At 41.3% G+C, this 21693-nt stretch overlaps 1 protein-coding gene across 1 annotated transcript in view; it reads right to left on the reverse strand.

Annotated features, from left to right (window-relative positions):
* Positions 1–7886: 7886 nt before the first annotated feature.
* KNDC1 (kinase non-catalytic C-lobe domain containing 1) overlaps positions 7887–21693 on the reverse strand; it is a 98550-nt gene continuing 84743 nt past the window's right edge. The window contains exons 24-30 of the mRNA XM_006121025.5: positions 20392–20604; positions 19993–20075; positions 18812–18962; positions 14618–14740; positions 14430–14489; positions 12551–12708; positions 7887–12331 (exon numbers count right to left, since the gene is read on the reverse strand). Coding sequence (XP_006121087.4) covers positions 12100–12331; positions 12551–12708; positions 14430–14489; positions 14618–14740; positions 18812–18962; positions 19993–20075; positions 20392–20604 — 1020 coding nt within the window. The 3' untranslated portion in view covers positions 7887–12099. The remainder of the gene's footprint in view (positions 12332–12550; positions 12709–14429; positions 14490–14617; positions 14741–18811; positions 18963–19992; positions 20076–20391; positions 20605–21693) is intronic.

Here is a 21693-nt window from a genome sequence, read left to right on the forward strand (position 1 = left end):
TTCTTATACTGAGAAACAACCCACTATTTTACAGTGAAGTAGCTCTGGAAAAAGGCTGATCCTTTTTGTCAGACAAATTCAGCCCCTCCCAGAGGCCCACAGATGGTCACATTTCAGCATCAGACAGTACACATTAAAGCTCCATTCCTGCCTTTTTTTAAAGCGTATGGATAGATTGCTCCTGCAGTTGCCAATTTTGGTTGGATGTATTCCTAGAGATTTTAACCTTATTTAAAGATTAATCTTTAATTTCTGGGACTCCAGGACCATTCTGGAGGGCTGGCAACCCTAACTGCTGTTCCTGTGTGGCACCTCAGTGACAACCCTTGGGCTTTGTGAAGGCACAATATTAAATCTTGTTTTACACAATGAAGGGCTGGGGCTTTCGCTGGTGTAACTGTACTTACACCAAGAATTTGGCCAGCATAGCTAAGTCAGTTAGGGATCCTGACTGATATAGGTCTGCAGGCAGACATGGGTACCATAGATGTGGCCTGAAAAAATTACAAAAGTAAGAGAAAGTTAAAATGGAAAGTGATAAGTAACTTAACTATTCCCAGCATTATATGCTATACCTGTAATTTGCCATCTTGTTCCAGTGCTCCCTCAAGAGTTCTCAGTGCCTTCTTATCTGACTAGCATCATTACTGTGCACAGCACCTTGACATATAGAAATGAATGCTTTAAAAAAAGCTATAGGCAGGGAGGTAATGTGCACATTTTAAACTATGCAATTATGTGGCCTGTCCCCGTAAAACATTCAAATGCCCATGTTTAGAATTGTATTTAATATTTCATTTTAAAATGGAAATTAATAAAATTGGATACCAGTAAGTTTTTTTTTTAAATGAGGATTTTAGCCAGAGACCGGGAAGGTCAAACACTTTTTGTTCAGTACTGATTACGGCAGAGTCTTGCACTACATTTTAAGTTTTGAAAAAGCTGCAAGGCAAGGCTCTCTAGTGCCACCTTCTGATGAGAATACATGATCACATACAGAAAGTATTGCCACACAGAGCAGGATCTGGTGGTGAGAACTTGCTGCTTTAGACACTGTATAACTGGCTGGTAAATCTATTCAGTTCTCCAGTGCATACTGTAATAGGGGCCTTAAATTCACCATTTCCAACTGCTTGTGTAACCATATTTTGAAGGACAGTCAGTCGCCATAAGAAAAAACTGTAAATATAGGGGGAGGAACTAAATATTAAACAAAGGCATTCAGGCCTCTCAACAGAGGGGCCAAAGGAGGTAAATGCCCTGGGCCCTGGAACTCCCGACCACCGCTGTTGGGCATCTGAGCAGTGCTAAGGGCTGACAGCCACTGCGGGCCCCGGGGGCGTGGAGCTGGCCTCACACACATTTTGCCCCAGAGTCCATGGTAGCTGTCAGCCCTACTGAAGGCATGCAACAGGCAGTGTGGCCGGGACAGCGAAGCAGCGAGCTCATGGCTCCGTTTTCTCTGCCTCAGCTGGAAGGTATGCGTGTGTGTGTGTGTGTGTGTGTGTGTGTGTGTGGGCGGGGGGAGGGTGGGTTGCCCTGGTTGTAGCAGTCCAGGGCTGGGATGCACCCATTGTAGCTGAGTTCAGGCAGCCCAGGCAGGTCCGAGGGGGGGGAGGAGGGGGCTGCCCCCAATCATGGCTGGGCTAAGCTGTCCAGAGTTTGTGCAGTAGTAGGGGGCCAGCTGAGGCAGGTTGGGCTCACGGCAGATTTGCATTGGAGAGATGGGTGCCTTGGCCACAGCAGTCCAGCGCTGGTGCTTGGTCAGGCGATCCATCCCCTAGCCACAGCAGGTTGGAGGCTGGGCTAAATAGGGGCTGAAGGGGGGCAGTCCTCCACTTGCTGCGGCAGGTCCCTGGGCAGATTACTTGAACACCTGTGCAGCACTAAATAGGTAACTGTGTGGCCACATGTCTTACAGGGAACTTAGCCAGGGATGCCAAACAAAGTACACCAAACTTTGGGCAGCACCAGGTTGACTGCTCACTGCAGTTTATAAGAGAGGACTGTCATCCAACAGCCTTTGGAAAGCATGCAGCCTTTTCTAAATACATCTGCATGTCACGCTAACAACCTGGCCTCAAGAAAGTTCCATTGTTGCATACAGTGTCACTGTAGCCATGGCAGTCCCTGGATATTAGCGAGACAAGCAGGGTGAGATTTCCAGCCTATAAAAGTTATTGCCTTAGTGACGTCTCTCTCGCAAGAAAACTCCTGAACATAACTGATGGCAAAGTTCAGCGAGGTAGAGGTTGCTAGAGTACAGGCTGCCAGACCCAAGCAGACAAGCTTTCACCCTTCCGAGTCAGGAGAGTGACAACTGACCAGGCCAGTGGTGGGCGGCCAACTGGGGTTGTGTGTGGCCCATGCACAGGGCTGCCAGATTCTATTGATTTCCATCCGTGTAGGTTTTTTTCTACTGGTATTACTAAAGTGTCAAGCACATAGAGCAAGGGCACGTGAAGTGAGGTGCACGAAACACTGACATGAGAGCTGTGCTCTCCCTCTGCATCAGAGAAAAGTGCTGCTAAGCTTCAATTGGCACTCCTGTCAAATTGTAGGTATGCATGTGCAGCTAGCAAAGCTGCCTTATCCCAGGAGACTTGTCTTTATTTCAATAATCTTTGCAGAGATGAAGGAGGACCATTCCTGCAGCTCACTCATTAGCTTAGGTTGTCCATCGTTGGACTAGGCTGTACCACGGAAGACCAAATACATAACAGTTAATCAGAATGTGAAATCACACCAAAACAAAATGAAGCCTTGGTTCACGCATTAGTACTTATAAAGATAGTCTTTCATTACAAGATCACTTAGCACTCGGAAAAGTGACATTTATTTATTAATCAAGCAATGCAGTAAGAAATAGAGCTTTTTGTTTCCACTGTGTGCATGTTGTGTGACCACTGTAATGCAGGTGTTGGTCTGAATTAAGCAGCACATAGATAGCTAATTGAGAATTTTTTTTCCACCTTTGTATTCTTGACCATGAAAAAAAAGTTATTTGTATGGAGAAATATATATTACACACACACTCTAAAGTGAGAAGTACTCTTAAACCTTCCACAATGCTAGTCCAGAACCAAACTCCATCACAATCCCACTGCAGGATATCCAACACAGCTTCCTATTGATGTCACAGAACCATCTCTATTCTCTTTCTCTCTTTCTTTTTCTCTCCAGAATCTGAGAAAGTGAGTTGTAGCTCATGAAAGCTCGAATGCCCTGTCATGGGACAAGCCTGCCTGTTCCCCTCAGGAGGGGTTGTTGGGCATCTGAAGCCCCTCACTTGGAGCTCAACCCCTCATGCATCCCAAGGTGCAAAGTCAATGGTATAGATGCCTGCACACAGTACAGTGTGACCTAGGAGCCAGAGTCAATAGTACAGGGATGATTAGAGCCCCTTGTGGGGTTGGTGCGGCAGGGATAGGGAGACCCAGCCCACCTTCTGCACTCGGTGCAAACCTAGGGCCCTGTCTGCAGTGGCTTAAATCACCAATAGCTCGGCAGAGAATCCAGCCAAAACACACCGAGCACCCAGGGTTCAACTCCCCACCCTGTGCTACATCCTACCTGTTTCTCTCTCGTAGTCTGCTCCATCTCTTTCGTCTCATCGGAGGGCTTCTGCTGTGGTTCCCTGCTGACTGTGTCTGGGTGCACTGGCACACTTCCTGCAGGAGCTCCAGCAGCACCTCCTCCCTCATGAGCTGTCAGCCCAGATTGAGCTGCTCCACAGCCTTTATAGTTGGCCTCCAGTTGGAGCATGCCCAGCAGGGCTGTGGGGGCCAGGCCTTTTCAGCCAGGCTTACCCATTTCAGCCCCAGTGCAGGGTTATAGAATCATAGAATACTAGAACTGGAAGGGACCTCGAGAGGTCATTGAGTCCAGCCCCCTACCCTCATGGCAGGACCAAATACTGTCTAAACCATCCCTGATAGACATTTATCTAACCTACTCTTAAATATCTCCACAGATGGGGATTCCACAACCTCCCTGGGCAATTTATTCCAGTGTTTGACCACCCTGACAGTTAGGAACTTTTTCCTAATGTCCAATCTAAACCTCCCTTGCTGCAGTTTAAGCCCGTTGCTTCTTGTTCTATCCCCAGAGGCCGAGATGAACAAGTTTTCTCCCTCCTCCTTATGACACCCTTTTAGATACCTGAAAACTGCTATCACGTCCCCCCTCAATCTTCTCTTTTCTAAACTAAGCAATCCCAGTTCCTTCAGCCTTCCCTCATAGGTCATGTTCTCTAGACCTTTAATCATTCGCGTTGCTCTTTTCTGGACCCTCTCCAATTTCTCCACATCTTTCTTGAAATACATTGCCCGGAACTGGACACAATACTCCAATGGAGGCCTAACCAGCGCAGAGTAGAGCAGAAGAATGACTTCTCGTGTATTACTCACAACACACCTGTTAATGCATCCCAGAATCACGTTTGCTTTCTTTGCAACAGCATCACACTGCTGACTCATATTCAACTTGTGGTCCACTATAAATCCTAGATCCCTTTCTGCCGCACTCCTTCCCAGACAGTCGCTTCCCATTCTGTATGTGTGAAACTGATTGTTCCTTCCTAAGTGGAGCACTTTGCATTTGTCTTTATTAAACTTCATCCTATTTACCTCAGAACATTGGTACACCCCATCACATAGCCTAATAAGTTTGTTAGTCTTTAAATGGACTACTTGTTTTAAACCTGACAATATATTTCAGGAAAAACAAGTAAACACAGACACCTCTATGAAACCTCCTACTAGTGGTAGTAGAGAGATATCCGTTCACTACATTAAATGCAATACAACAACTTTACTTCATTTGAATACTGAGAGGACTTTTCCCTTACAAAAATTACATTTTGAAAATTAATTCCTTAAAATTATGCATATTCCCCCTTTTTGCAGGGATGGGGAGCTAATTTGCATTTGGGTATTTGTGCCCTATTAATCCCAAGACTGATAGATCTCTCTCACCGACTTCATTTCCAAAGCTTAGAGAGCTTTTTTAAAGGACAATTTGTATTTCAAAGTGTTCAACTCTTTATCTCAAGAACATAAGTTATGAATGTAATTCCTTCAGCAAAGAAAAAAATGTGATGGAAAAGATCCTTAGATTCCAGAGCATTCCATAAATTGCTACAATTACATAAGTGTAGAAAGAATACCTTCACTTTAACTCTACCTTTATAGCTAATACATATAGTGGTTTGTTATGATTAAAGTATATATACACACACATTTTGGAACTGCAAAACTACTATTAGTTTTCCTCAAATAACTGCAACTTTTTTCAATTTGATATTCAGAAATGTGTTTCATATTGCATCAGACCTGAATAGTACACACAAAGCTAAAAAACAGGAGCCAAAATGTCTCAACAGTACCCCTGAAACCTATTCAAAATGGGGAACAAAGTAGAAAAACCAGAAAAGCAAAAAGCTCAATGAGGTATATACAGAATTTGCTCCATTTAAGAATCACAAAATCCTATAGGAAGCCCCCTGCAATTTGTGACTGTGTACACACCCACACAAGGAAGGAATTCTCAGCCATAGATTTCATATGACTTTTCTAATATTTTTATTAAACAGCTTCAGGTAACAGATCTTGGATTCAATTTTAATGGGTATTTTTTGGTTTTCATTGCACACATGCAGTCTATTCATAGGCTTCTGGGACCTAATTTACCTCTCACTTACACTGAAGTTAAGGATATCAATGAATTACACCAGCATACAGCTAGCCTGAAAAGCTGCTACAACTTATGGGTATGTATTAAGGATGTTAGCGTATAGTGAAATAAACGATTAACCAATAAGTCTGATCTTATTGGCTAATCGTACTGACTACATACATTCCCCTTGCCATTGCTGCCTCTGTATCAGAGGCAGCAAGTGGGAGGAGCAGAAGCCAGTGCCCATGGTGAACCTTTAAGCTGGTTCTCCACAAGCACCCAATCCTAGGGAGCTGGCTGCTCTCACCAACCCAATTCTGCTGCCTCTGATAGAGAGGAAACAGCGCAGAGGGTGAGGCGGGCACATGGGAGGTGGTACATACGCAGACTGGCTCCTGCCTCCTGCTCTTGTCCGGGGGGGAGGGGCCCAAACTCCCCGTGGACAAGGGCTGTGTTGGCATCCCACCTGACCCCCTTCCTCACGCTGCTGCCTTTAATAAAGAGGCAGCAGTGTGGGGTGGCAGGACTCATCCTGGGAGTGGTGCCGGAAACCCGCTGGCTGCCGGCTCCACCATGGAGACTATCAAATAGTCTTGTAACCGCTTACTTTTTGTGCAGTTACACAATTATTGAATTAATCTAACATCCCTAGTACATAAAGAATGCAATTAAACACCTGCAGCTGCTTAGGCTCTGGGGTTGTTTAAATGTGGTGTAGATGGTCAGGACCAGTAGCCCCAAAAGCCAGAATCAGCTGACAGAGACCATCCATGGGTGCTTCAATACAATGTAGACATTCCTTAAGTAACAGAGCTGAGCACACAAGTGGGGATCATCATGGTGCAGGGAGGTACTGACCAGCGTTCCTTCTAATCTTTTCCATCCACGTGAGGAATACATTGTTTAGATGTACGGAGGCATGTGTGAATGTGCACCACCACTAGAAACAAGAGCCTAGCTATGGATGCTCTGCTAATCATGTGGGCGGCAATTGAATCTTTTGAGTGGCCGCACAAGTGCCCAGCTTACAGGGCATACTGGACCCAACCTCTCACTTTTCCTCTGGCCTTACCTTTTCCATTTTATGTGACCAAAAGGGCTGGAGAGTGGTGTAAAAGACTCTACACTGGCTTTGCATCATGGAACGATCACTCTTCAGCTTGTGGAACCCTCCAGTTAACTTAGCTATAGGGCCAGATTCAGCCAGCAGCATAGCACAAAGTGATTTTGTAACACTGGAGGATTTAGTCCTATATATTTTGGGAATAGAGCCATTATGTAATTCATTTAATGTTGTGGATTTTAGGGGTATAGTTATTGAATTCTCTTACCATACGAAGTATATTAGAGAATTTTAATGAGAGTTGACAATCTGCTGTTTCACACTTTGGCTTTATTTGATCTCACTTGGTGGGGATGAGCACATGTAACTCTTTAAGAATTAGCAAGGGAATGTAGGACCAGTCCTACAGTCCTTAGGCAAATTTCTCAATGTCTACATTACAGATCTTTTTCAGAAAAATGGCCATTTTTCGGACAAAACTTCACTTAAGTCCACACTGCAATCACATTCTTTCAAAAAAAAAAAAAGTTGAAAGATCAGAGGGGGTTTTCCGACATTGGCAAACCTCTTTCTATGAGGAAGAAGCCTTTCGGAAAAAGGTGTGTGTGGACGGGGAAGAAGTTCCTTCGAAAGAGGAAAAAGCACTGGTGGCCACTCTGTCCATAGTAATCACAGCTTAAATGTGAGATAGCGTCCACACTGAATGGATGCTATCTTTCGAAAAAGCAGTCTGCTTTTTCGATGCACTTTGGCAGTGTGGACGCTCTTTCAGAAGAAGTTTTTCCGGAAGATCTCTTCCGGAAAAGTTTCTTCCAAAAGAAATCTGCAGTCTAGACATAGCCTTATAGATTTCAATAAGAATTTTGCCTGAGTAAGGAGCGTAGAACTTATTCCTTGGATAGAACATTCAAAGTCTGCTTTCAGTTACACATGTGCAATTACCGCCGTCAGGGAGTTTGCATGCCAATAGGAGTTGTACCACATAACAGCGAAATGTCATGTCTCATGCCATCTTACACATCAATTTGGTATATGTGTCAACAAGCAATACAAATAAATAAAACCTAGCTAGAAACAGTTTTATTTTAAAAGCTCTGTTGTACAACCTATAGGCAAGTTGCTTATATTAATGCCCCAAAAAGGTGTCTCCTTGTGAGAAATGATTTTCAGCAATTATTATTTACATTAAATATTTTATTTATGATTTTGGAATTAGATCTATATTCAATACAAAATCTAAAAGTTTAATATTTGATTGACAATATATCTTTCTACCATATAAAAGTATTGCAAGAGTAATTATATACATATATAGCAATACAAAGTCTAATATATTAAAGCAATATAGATATGAAATTAATGTTAGATGCCTGAACAGTATCAGTCATTTCATGCAACAAGTACAATATTTTCTTGGCATAGTAGTTAATTTAAGTATAGGTAAAGGTGAAGTGAAATATTAACTTGTTCACATAGGTTCAGAGCATACGTCATTTCTCAAAAATTTTAAATGCTAAATACACAAGATTTTACAATAATCTGATTGACCATAACAAATTGCTGGTTGTACCGAAATGAATCGACAAAAACATTTTGAGCTGGTCACCCTGGTGGAATGTAAGTCACTTAATGGACTGCTGTCTTTCTCTGACAAGATGTAGCTTTTAACTGGATGACAGCCTTTTAATTGAGAAATAGCCAACAACTAAAGATAATTAGCATGTTAAAATAAGTAAATATAGACAACATTTTTAAAAGATTTATGTCTGGCAATTTTGCATCTGTCATTGCCATTTTCATTAAGGATGTTAAAATGTGATTATCTAGATAATCATACAGTCGATATAAATTGTATCGACTATACAATTAGTTGATAAAGGGATACTCTGCAGAGCCACAGCAGGGGTAGCTCATAGCTCCAGGAGCTGAATCCAGCCAGGACTGAGCAATCCTGGCTCCTGCCAGCTCGGGAGCCACCTGTGCTATGGCTCTGCATTTTAAATGTAGAAAGAGCTTCTGGGCTCTTACTAAATTTAAAATGTAGAGGCGCAGAGATCAGCGTGAACTGGGACTGCTTGGTCTCTGCTTGTGCTGGCTCCAGTAGCCCATTTGCAGCTATCAACCCTGTCCGCCGCAAACAGGGGATGCTTGGTGGCTACAGCCCCTGTCCACGGGAGGGGAAGGAGTTGAGTTCCCTGCTGGGACCACAGTGAACAGGGGCTGCTTCACAGCAGTGTCCCCTACCCACTCCCACTGCGTCTTACAGAGGCAGCAGAGGGGGCAGGAGGCACTCCAGAGATGGTGCTTTGGGGGAACAAACTTTTAAGCTGGCTCCTCCCAGCACCAGCTCCTGTCTCCTCTCAGAGAGGCAGCAAGTGGGGGAGGGAGGCTAACGCAGAGAGCATGGGTAAGCAGGGACTTCTTGAGTGGGGACTACTTGACTGCTCACCCCATGCTCCCTGCGGCACTTCTGCTTTTGAAATGTACAAGAGCCCTGGAGGGCTCTTGTACATTTCAAAAGGAGAAGTGCCCGCAGAGGGAACCGGTGCAAACAGGGACTGAAGCAGCTCCCGCTTGTGCTGTTTCCCTGATGTACCTCTGCCTCCCCTGCTGCTCCCCCCTTGCTGCCTCTCTCTGATAGAGGCAGCAAGGGGGCAGGAAGCGACTAGCAGAGTCACTACTCGACTATCCAATAAGCATTTGCTTATCGGATAGTCGACTAGTTGCTTACATCTGTAATCTTCATATACTGTAGTAATGTAAGTACTTCAAACTCAGTGCTTTGCATGTTGTAAATGTATTATACGAACAAAAAGAATAGAAACAAATGTTACTTCCTTAAGTTGTGATTCAAGATAAAGAGAATAGCAGAAACAGAGCACAAGTTTGGCATTGTGTTGAAAATACATTACAATGTGAAGAAATAATTGTTGTAGCATACCTTTGTGTTTGACAGAGAGGGGAGCAGGAAGTTGATGATAATATATTGCCATCAGACTGGGATCTCTCTCACTGGATACAAACCTCAACTGAACACATGCACATTCATTTTCTGTTAAATATTTACAAATTCAGCAGCAACAGTGAGTTACATTAGAAATGCATGTTACAATTTACAAAATACAAGTGTGTGTGTTTCCCAATTTCTTACTAAGCCACTTTCTTCTACTACTAAAATATTGCCTTACTAAAGAATAGAGAGTCAATGTCATTACAGTAGCATGACCAGAACACTCCAACGACAAGAATGCTTCAAGGCAATCAATTCATACCAGGGGTTTCAATGGATTTTTTCTCCTTTTAGAAACAGTTCTGACTCCATGATCTGAGAAAGGCATTTTGCTTTTTTATTTTAGCTGTTTGTAATATTAACACCTCTTCCTTCAGAAAATAATTTAAAAATACTTGGCTATATCTTGTTGATAAGGCTAACGTCCTAGAGATTTTGCTTAAGCTTTAGGTACCTTACTGACCTTTCTAGCTTTAGCACCACATTTCATTGCCAGTCAGAGTGTTTTATAATAGCAGCTCACTGTAAAAATATTATAATCACCAAATTTTGGCATGCAGTTGCAAAATTGGTGCAAAGTTATTTTATCATCACATTTTTGAACATTACAATACTAGAAAAGTAACCTCAGCACAAGACAATCATGTTCAAGTAAACTCACAAATTTTACAACTAATACTTATAACAAGTGAGATGAAACAAGCAAGCCCTTAAAATTACTCTGTTCATTAGACCACGAGGGCAGAAGCGGTCAACACAGTGGTAAAATGTTGATTCAGACCCGAGTGCTATATGGATATAGGCTGGCTCAAGAGCATTAAAAGTACAGTGTAGTTGCTCCCCTTTTACTTATTCTGTCTGATGTCCAATAGGAAGATTCTCCATCCTCAATATCAAGAGCATAGTTTTGACATTCATAATTTAAAAATACACAAAAGTGAAACCCATCAAAAATGTAAGGCTAGCAAAGCATCAGTATCAGTAAGAATACACAGTGATAGGATAAAAATGTACAGTGCTTGTATAAAAATATATTCTATGATTTGTCAATTATAGTCTGAATTATTTTAGGCTAAAACAACACAAACATTAGCTTCTTTACACACTACTTCTCTTCTGACCACATCTACGGACTATTCTTTCATCCTACAGACCAAATCATCCTTTCCCCCTTAACTTAGATCTTGGATTTTTCATTAGATAGCATTTTATGATTGTGATAAGAAATATATCCATTTCATAAGAACAGCCATATTGGGTCAGACCAACGGTCTATGTCACACAGTATCCTGTCTGCCAACAATGAGCAATGCCAGATGCCCCAGAGCAGTGTTTCTCAATGTTTTTTTTTTAAATGAAGTACCACTTTTACAACAACAACAACAAATTATAACTACACCCAGTACCTACAGTTGTCAGACACACATTTTTTTTTCTACCATTGCAACACATTTGTTTAAACAACTTAATCATAGCTGGCCAGGCAATTAAATTTTTGGGTGTAAAAAGTACAAAAATATAAAGTGCTGTAAAACTTAAAACAAAAATTCAGTTTTCTCCAGATTTCAGTTCTGTTGATGTACCCCCCCTAGACTTCTCTCAAGTACCCCTAAGGGTACTCGTACCATTGGTTGAGAAACACTGCCCCACAGGTAGGGAATACATCAGGTAATCCTCATGTGATCCCTCACCTGTCATCCATTTCCAGACAAACAGAGGCTAGGGACACCATTCCTACACATCCTGGCTAACAGCCATTGATGTACCTAACCTCCATGAATCTATCTAGCTCTTCTTTTTTTTTTTTTGAATCCTGTTAAAGTTCTAGCCTTCACAATATCCTCTGTCAAGGAGTTCTACAGGTTGACTCTGCGCTGAGTGAAGAAAAACTTCATTTTCTTTGTTTTTTTTTACTTGCTGCCTATTAATTTCATTTGGTGACCCCTAGTTCTTATATTGTGGGAATAAGTAAATAACTTTTCCTTATTCACTTTTTCCACACCAGTCATGATTTTATAGGCCTCTATCATATTCCCTCCCTTAGTCTCCTCTTTTCGAAGCTAAAAAGACTTGGACTTTTCAATCTCTCTTTATATGGGACCCATTCCAAACCCCTAATAATTTTTGTTGCCCTTTTCTGAACCTTTTGCAATGTCAGTGTATCTTTTTTAAGATGAGGTATTCAAGATGTGGGCATACAATGGTTTTATATACATTTCCGATAGAGTTAATATTTTAAAACTAATTTCATTGTGTCTTTGCTTGGGAATTCTATGGGAGTTGAAGTCATGTTCATCCATACTTTTATATTCTGGAATTAAAATCAAACAATCAGGTAAAATGTAAACAATTATTGAAATGTTGCCTTCATTCTGCGCAATGTGTCCTGAATTTTTCGAGCACGTCTTTCAGCTGGTATCTGATGGAAGTTGGCTCTGTTGTCAGCTGCTAAAGCAGAAATGTCTGCATCATTAAAATGAGCTATTCTTTTTTTGAGGTAAGACTGGAGCTTGAGATCTGGAGTAAATGTATAGGGGTTTTCTTGAAATGCATGAACCTGGCTCACAACTTTTGCAATGTTTCTTAAAAGAAAATAAAGAAAAACATTAGTCTGCTTTAGTGCTGATAATAAAACATTAAAAGAAAATTGAAAGGCATCATTTCTACTGTATTTGTCTCTAATAATTTGTCAACATGAGTGAAGTGTTTTAAACTCCCAGAAGTGCACTGTTGAGTTACTTCTTGTAACTCACTAGACAATATTCCATCGAAAATGATATATGTATAATTAAAACGATTACCTAAGTTTAGTCCACTTATGAGCTCCATTTGTCATAGTAAATCCTCCAGTTTCAAGCTGCTGGACATGCATGGCCAGAACATGGGCTGATGGAATTGTAGGGAGTGTTTTGAATCTCTGTCCTTCCATCAAACACAAACTGTCACTTTTTAAAAACACCTGGTATAATTTACACAAGGAAAATCCATGATAAATGTCAGAGTAGGCTTCATAAAGTAGTCCTTTAATGTATGTCTTTAACAAATATTTTTGTTTTACAGTAATTTTCATGTATAGTATATAAATTAAATTAAATGAGATGAAAGTGATAATGCATTCGATCAGACTTGTGACAGATCGATTAAGGTAGAGAAGGGAACAAAGTTACATTAATTAGAAGATAGCCCCTATGGAGTTTTTAATGAACACTTATAGTTTACAACCAAAATGTTATAGTTGGAATCACAGAATGCACCTTGGAGCAAACTAAGTTTCACAGATACACAAAAAAATTAGGCCTTGTCTACACTAAAACAGAAGATTGTTATTACCGTGATCGATCTTCTGGGGTTTGATTTAGCAAGTCTAGTTACCAGTGTCTTGTACTCCTGGTTTTGTGAGGAGCGAGGGAAGCTAATGGGAAAGGGAGCGTTTTCTCCTATTGGACTTCTGCTGTGGGGACACTGCCAAGTTTGGCTTAAGGTAAGCCAATTCCAGCTACATATTCTGCGGAAATGCTATAATAGTTACTGAGAGATGTTGAGATTTTCAAAAATTACTAGGAGATGCAGCCATATAACTCTCTTTGAAATCTACAGGAACTGTGCACCGACCTCCTAGCTGGCTCTGAAAATCTCCATCATAGTTTTTAGTCATTCAAAGTAGAGTTTTACACAATAGAATGGAAATGTTAACATTTAACATAAAGAGGCAATGGGTTAGATCTTGCAACAGCTGCCTAATTAACAGAGCAATAGAAGATGTCCAATATGATTTTATTAGCACTACTGATAAAAATGGGTAAAATCTGGAATGTTGCTGACAATTGAAATATTGACGACTCCTTGTTAGGTAAGTAAACTGGCTTCTGTATTTGGCTAAGTAGACCTAGGGGCTATTTGGCAGGACTCTAAACTGCACATCTCTCCCCCTTCGCTAGAGTTTCCACACTGGAAAGCTAAATTTAGTTTTCTTTTGGGTTTGCCTGATATCTTTGGGTTCTTTAACAATACAAAGATTTCTGGTCAGTAAAGTCACTATTAAAACAACAACCTTCCCACACAAAACATTTGATCCCTTATGTGCATTTGGTCATAGCTGCTGATTTATCAACTAAAATAAATGGCTAGTGGATCTGGTGAAAAAAGAAAAGTTTTGGCAAATTTGCCGTTAAGTTGTGTACATGGCCTAATTTTCCTTTTTTTCCCCCTCCCCCCCCCAATTAAAAAGGAAATTAAAGGAAACTGAAGTATTTCCTCAACCAAACCCCGCCAACAGTTTTCCAACCGGCCATATTAGGACAAAAATTCATTATAAAATTTGAAACATCTATTACTGTTCATAATTAACTTCTGTTACCTCTGTAGCGTCAACACATCTATGGGAGAGTTAACTGTTCTGTCCCAGCTATCATCGAGAGAACTATTAATTAAGTGCTAGTTGCACAATATTACAAGACAGAAAAAAATGCAACTTGATTTTTAGAGCCCAGGTTGGCATTTTCATTTTAGCAGGTGAAAAACCCAAACAGTCAATGTAACGACTTCAGGGTAATCAAATTTATTCTGAAGTCATTAAATAAGGAACAATTTTTATGCAGTTTCAACTGTATGTGGCTTCAATCTTGCGAAGAGCACCAATGAAGCGTGACAAATATTTCACAGGAGAGGCTCATACTGTACCTCAACAGCCTTGAGTTCTTCCATTATTTCAGACACTTTTGATGGCAAAATTTTCCAGGCCTTAAAAAAAGTAATAAAATACAGTACTTTGATATATTTTCAGAATAATCTTGGGTAATGGAACAGATTTACTTTTGCTAAAAACAAAATAGCTACAGGGGGAAAAAAGTCAGAATGTCCTCACTTACTGGTAGCTGTCGTACTATAAGATTTTCGAGCCCTCTAAAGATATGCATGGCAGTAGCAAAATTTCTTTGTTCATAGCAAGATTTTGCTACAAGAAGAAATTTTGATAGCAAATTCGCCTGTAACTGAAAAAAAAGTTGCATATTAAAATGCACCAAAGCACACTGGTCCATGATAATATATATAATAAATATATTATTTCTATTACCTAGGCACTAGTTACAAAATAATAAATAGCAGTATTTGTCTAGTGCTAACACATACAACATATGTTTGGAAGTCATCTTATGAAGCCAAATGCTATGAAGAATCTTAAAATGGATTATTCTTATTTCCATTCCAGGACATAGTTGTAAGGCTAAACTAACTCTACTGACAGTAAAACTCTTGATCCTAACACTCTTAAGTAGCTGGGAAGATAAAATTAATTCTAGGAAGGCAAAAGAAAAGAAACAATTGAGAACAAGTGAGGGCTAAATGACAATCACTCATCTAAATGTGTTCAAAGTATAGTACCAAGTGTATAAACTTGCATTTAAAAACAAATAAGTTGACTTTGTTATATTCTGATAGGCTGAATTACAACAATTAATGGAATAATACTATACTCAAAACTGACAGAGGATTAGAGAAATTTATGTTATGGTGGCCATACCCTGATAAATTATGTCAAGTACTGTTTTCAGAAGCAGGAAAAGCTGCTCTCCATTTGTATGTTTCTGAGAAATGTCATAGACGAAGCAAACAAACAAATACAACAGCAACAGTTATAAGGAAAATTCAATTTGGAGGTTCGGCGACAAACCTATCATACTCTCCTAAGATTAACGAAACCATCAAAAGTTCATGCTAAAGTTATTATAGGAGAGTTCTTTATGCACAAATATTCTGACTAAACACAGAGGAGCATGAAGTAATTACCCACCTGTAAATGTTGTTCTTTGAAGGTACACATTTTAATCAATTACCACTTTGGGGTAGATTGGAAGACCTGGATGGAGCTCTCATAGCTTATCATTCTAAGGCACATTACACTACCCCCACTGAGATATCAGTGCTCATTTCTCTTCAAATTGGAAACAAAAATACTTCCATAATAGCCAATTTAAAAAGCAACACAGAAATATTCTGATCAGAATAGAAGGCAGAGAGTGAGGGGTAATTCATTAGCCTCAGCGGCGAGGAGTCCTGTGGCACCTTAGGGTATGTCTATACTACAAAGTTAATTCGAACTAACAGGCCTTAGTTCGAACTAACTTTGATAGGCGCTACACTAGCGCTCCGCTAGTTCGAACTTAATTCGAACTAGCAGAGCGCTTAGTTCGAACTAGGTAAACCTCATTTTACGAGGACTAAGCCTAGTTCGAACTTACTAGTTCGAATTAAGGGCTGCGTAGCCCCTTAATTCGAACTAGTGGGAGGCTAGCCCTCCCCAGCTTTCCCTGGTGGCCACTCTGGGCACCACCAGGGAAACTCGTATGCCCCCCTCCCGGCCCCGGAGCCCTTAAAGGGGCACGGGCTGGCTACGGTGCCCGTGCCAGGTGCAAGCCTGCCAGCACCCAGCCAGCAGACCCTGCACTTGGCACACCATGAGCCAGCCACCCGATGCCCCCCAGCCTCTTCCCGGGACCAGGCTGGTGGCTCTCGGGAGCCTGGCCAGGACCGCAAGAGGCGGGCACCCGCCTGGTCTAGTGCAGACATTGTGGACCTCGTCCACGAACTCCGCACTAGGCACAGGAAAGTGGCCGTCTAGGGCAGGAGAGCTGCCAGCCTGGCCACCCAGGAGCAGGTTTGCATGAAAATCAAGGTGGTCCACTGAGACCCCCGACCCTGAGCCCTGAGCTTACAATGGCTGTACTGGGTCAGACCAAAGGTCCATCTAGTCCAGTAGTCTGTCTGCTGACAGCAGCCAACCCTAGGTACTGTGGAGGGGATGGACCAAAGACAGTGACCAAACCATTTGTCTCGTACCATCCATCTCCAGCCTTCCACAAACTTTGGGCAGGGACACCATTTCTACCCCCTGGCTAATACCACTCCATGGACCCAACCTCCATGACTTGATCTAACTTCTCTTTAAACTCTGTTCTAGTTGTAGCCTTCACAGCCTCCTGCAGCAAGGAGTTCCACAGGTTGACTCTTTGCTTTGTGAAGAAGAATTTTCTGTTACCAGTTTGAAGCCTGCTACCCATTCCTTTCCTTTGGTGTCCTCTAGTCCTTCTATTATGGGAACTAATGGAGAACTTTTCTTTATGCACCCTCTCCACACCACTCTTGCTTTTATAGACCTGTATCATATCCCCCCTCCGTCTCCTCTTCTCTAAGCTGAAAAGTCCCAGTCTCTTTAGCCTCTCTTCATATGGGACCTGTTCCAAACCGCTGATCATTTTAGTTGCCCTCCCCTCTCCCAGCCTCTCTCTTCCCCTCTCCCACTTCTTTTTCCCAGTCTCCCCCAGTTTTGTTCAATAAAGACAGATTCTATTTTTGAACACACGTTTTATTTTGTACATCAGGAAGGACGGCTAGGGAAGGGTAAGTGGAAGGAGGTGAGGGAGGAATGGGGTACGTGCCCCCGATGGGGAGGACTGGGCTGGCTCTGCGGGCTTCTCGGGGTGGAAGTTCTCCTGCAGCCCCCCGATTGCCCCCTCCCTCCGGATGGCAGCCTGTGGCAAGTGCAGCTGGTCTGATGGCCGAGTGCTGTGATGTTCCGCGTGTGGGCACTCCGGGCACTCCAAGCCAGGACTGCTTTGCAAGCGGGGAACCCTGAGAACTGTCTGTCCGGGGTGGGGGTCGGGTCCCTTTAAGCACAGCCCTCGGCTAGCCTGAGACAGCAGCTCCACGCTCTAAGTCCTCATCTGATGCCCTGCCGGCACTGCTTCCGGCCATCCTTAACCTCTGTTCAGGGTCCACTCTGTGTGGACATGCTAGTTCGAATTAGCAAAACGGTAATTCGAACTAGTTTTTAAGTCTAGCTGCGCTAATTCAAATTAGCTTAGTTCGAATTAGTTAATTCGAACTAAGTTAGTTCGAATTAGTGCTGTAGTGTAGACATACCTTTATAGACTAACTGAAGTGTGGGAGCATAAGCTTATGCTCCTACACTTCAGTTAGTCTGAATTGCAAAAGTGGCGAGGAGTCCTGTGGCACCTTATAGACTAACACGGCTACCCCTCTGATACTTGACATCATTAGCCTCAGAAAACCAACAAATGAGCAATACACTCTTCCTTGTAGATATTATTTTAAGTCTCTATTTGTGAGAATCATCATCTCCAGAGAGGTCTTAAATATTAAGAAAAAATGTATGATGGCCACTTGGATTTGGATTAAACTGGTTTCATCTGCATGCACAAATTCAGTTCCAGATCTTTAATCAGGGTCATAAAGGAAATGACCATGAAAGTACTGGGAGTAGCCTAAGCACACACTGCCAGTGGTAATGCTCTTTGCTTGGCATAAGGACTGGAGAATTTAGAACTAAGAATATCTGAACTCTTATCACCACTCGTTTTTATATAACAGTTGTTATCAACACCCATCACAAGTTACAGGACCACTTGTGTTGGTTGACTTTATCACGATTAATTCAGAAAAAGCTGTATTATTGAATTAGTGAAATGACTTCTGATGAAGATATTCAGAAAGTATATAGCAATGCATACAACAAGTTCATGTTTTAATGATCATCAAGCTTTATTTTTTTCTTGAAAGTATTTAGTTCAGTTGACATTAAAAGTCAGCATCTGTTCATTGGATTTCTGATGGGTTAACTGATGCTATTGTCAAACTCAAAACCAAACATGTTATTCAATATCTACAATTAGTTTAGAAAAGTGAGAAAATATAATTACAAGTGTAAGAAAAAGGTACATTTTGTTTTAGGATTTGTTGCTTGTGCTAAAACCATAGAAGAACTGCAGCACCCTGCCTCCCAAAGTGTTAGTTAGAAAGTCCTTCAATGGTAAGGCCATTTCAATAGCAAAAAGTTAAACATCTGCTAACTTATAGTAATAGAAGATAAGAATTCCTTTAAGTCTAACCTCACCATCAGAATAAATTCAAAAGTGTAAGTGGATCTGCCAATGCACTGGCAGGAATATTTCAGGCTTTTTGTGTAGGTTTGTTTTATAGAAATAGTAAACAATAACAAATAACCAACTATTTTCTGAGTCAATAGCCAAATAAAAATAACAAACCTTGGAAGTATGACTTGTAACAATTTCAGCAGCGACCCAGGTGCTGATATTGTCTGCATTCCTTAAAAGCTGCAAGAGATACTTGTCTTGTATGCAATTTGGCAGAAAGAGGTTACAGACTTTAAGGGACAGTGATTCAGTGGAAACAACTCTGTGAAACAAAAACATATAGATAATTTAGACATTACAACTACAAAACATGAAACGGATGTTAGCATTCTAACCATTTTTAAAATGAACAATATGTTGTTTAGCTACAACCTTGATTAATACACTTTAAAAAGACATGTGCTGGGACTCTGTGTTAATCTCTATTCTCTGTGTAGACTTTTTAATTACAGCACAGGTACCAACATCCACTGTACACACATTTGCAGAAAAAGCTACTTAAAATTATCATAAGTTTTACAATTTGAGCAATTTCTTTTATTTGACTAACAATAACAAAAGCATTTATCATATTGTGAAACAGTGGTCAAAGAACCACACACACACCAAAAAGCCAGTCTAGCTCTTGTTTTGTGGACTATAAATATAAAGACAAAAAAAGTGAGATTATAAAAAGAGAGCCCTGTCTAGGCTACAACATAGCAGGAGCCAGAAAATATAGGGCAAACGTGTGTACTCTTTTCTTAGAGATACTGTTGAATCCACAGTGACATTGTGACATTAACAGAAGCTAGTTGAATCCATATGGATTAAAACACAACAAGATTGTGTGTGAACAGGTGATAATGTTAACATTTATTTTGGATTAGAAATGGGCAACTAAAAATATGAATAACTTTTCTTTAAAAATGTCCTATGCTTACTTTGTTTATGAATTATTCAACCAGTACTACATGATATACAGAATTTCAGTTTGTTAATTTATATGGCTATAATTATAATATCCTTGAAATTCAGAGTAGAACTGATCAGAAATATTTGCTGAATAAGCTTTTAAAAATATTGTGATATTTTTCAAGTCACCATGAAAATGTGGTCTAAAGAAAATGTTGTAGTCTGCTGAGCCTCATTTTACAAGTTCTCTGAAGGATAAAATTCAATGTAAAAAGAAAATTCACAGAGAGGAATAATGGAAGACTACCCATTTTTCTCTTTCCATATATTCATAGGGTATAATACAAAAATCAACAATGCATCAGCAGAGAAGGAGGCTGGAAAAGTAACACACTTACTTTTGGATAGTGGCACATTTATCTTTGACGCCAAGTGCTCTTGAATTCAGGAAGTGTACTGGATGGCATTTACAGAACATTTCCTACACAGACAAAAATTTAAATCATAGCAACTATTAGGTTTGCCAACTATGTTAGGTATCATAAGGAATACTTTTTCTTCCTGTTTTCATCCCTCTTCCTTAATGTACTTGGTGGAAACCATTATTTACAGAATTACATTATCAAAACTCCTGATACTAGTGAATACAGACATGGCAGGAACATGGGGAAGAAATTGGTTTTTTCCCCTCCTACGTGTGGTAAACCTCAAAGGCAGGTGAGGGAGGGAAGGAAATAGGGGTGATTACACAAACACACTGATTTGTTCTCACTCTCAATAGAATCTAGTCTTTTTACCTGTTGTAACAGTGTCAGTTGACAGCAAAGCTCTTGTACACTATATTCAGTTAAGAGAGATCCTCCTTCATTTGTTTTAGCATAAGAGCCAGAGAATTCTTCTGTAGAACTGTAATAGCATGGCTTCGGTAAAGCTGACCCCACTGTGTATGGTCTTTCTTTTTGATGATGTGTAATAGAGTCATTTCCTTTGGAGAGTTTCCAGTTAAAGCTCTGTACAAAAAAAGGAGCTTATTCCAGCTGTAGCTTTCCTAAGCCTACATTGTCTCCTCTCAATACAAGTTACTGAGGGAATCTAAATTCTGCAAACTTTTGCCAGTGCAAGTTATGTCAGCATATAGTCACCACAGTCGGTATATTGCTTGTGTGCAGGCAAATGTGGCTCCTTGCATGGACATTGTGCATACTCACTAGAAGTGCATTATCAGTAGGTATCCCAGAATACAACTTGCCAGCAAGCAGCACCCTCTGTTTTGGGAAGTTTCAGCAATGCATGGTGGAGCAGAAACAAATTATGCAAATGGTTAACTTCCCAGCATGCCACTTTCTCCATCCCAATAATGTCGTCTATGTTCTATAATTTTCACACCATTAAAAAAAGTCCCCCAGAGCCCTCATGACCCTATTTGCTATCCGCCAACTGATAGAAGCCTGGATCCTGCACAGCTCTGGATTATTTTGGTAGGTGTTGCATGCACAGAACACATGATTCTCCAGTATCTGCAGAGCTGTAAGAAACACCAAATTAACAGGGAACAAAATGACTTTGTAAAGGACAAACTGCTGTGGGACAAAGCAAAAACAATGCCAGATGGGTGGTGGAATTCATGAAGCATCTGCAGATGGTGGGGTACTGCTTCTGGGTCTGAGAAACAGTCACTAACAGGCCCTGCCTCTTCCCATCCCCACCCTGCTCCTACTCCACCCATTCCTCCAAGCCCTCCTCACTGGTCTGCTCTCCCCCCCAAACCCTTACCTCTACTCTGCTCCCTGCCTGTCTCTCCCCTCAAGCAACATGGGTTGGGGGACTAACAGGAACCTGGAACTGGCAGCAGGCATTCCCTCCCCACACTCACTGGTGGTGGCTGGAAGCAAAGCCACCCCATTCCACCAGCTCCCATCTGAGTTGCTTGGTTTCCTGTGGCCAGTGAGCACAAGGTGCAGTCTCCCCCCCTTCCTGCAAGTCTCCACCCCTGAGTTCCATGGTTGAGACCTGGAGGAGTGGAATGGGCTGGTCTGGATTGCTCCAATTCCTGCTGCTGGTGAATGCAAGAGCAGGCCTGAGCTCTACTTTCAGCTCCA

The sequence above is a fragment of the Pelodiscus sinensis genome, chromosome 8 (genome assembly GCF_052426305.1).
Source record: "Pelodiscus sinensis isolate ZL-2025 chromosome 8, ASM5242630v1, whole genome shotgun sequence".
Taxonomy (NCBI): Eukaryota; Metazoa; Chordata; order Testudines; family Trionychidae; genus Pelodiscus; species Pelodiscus sinensis.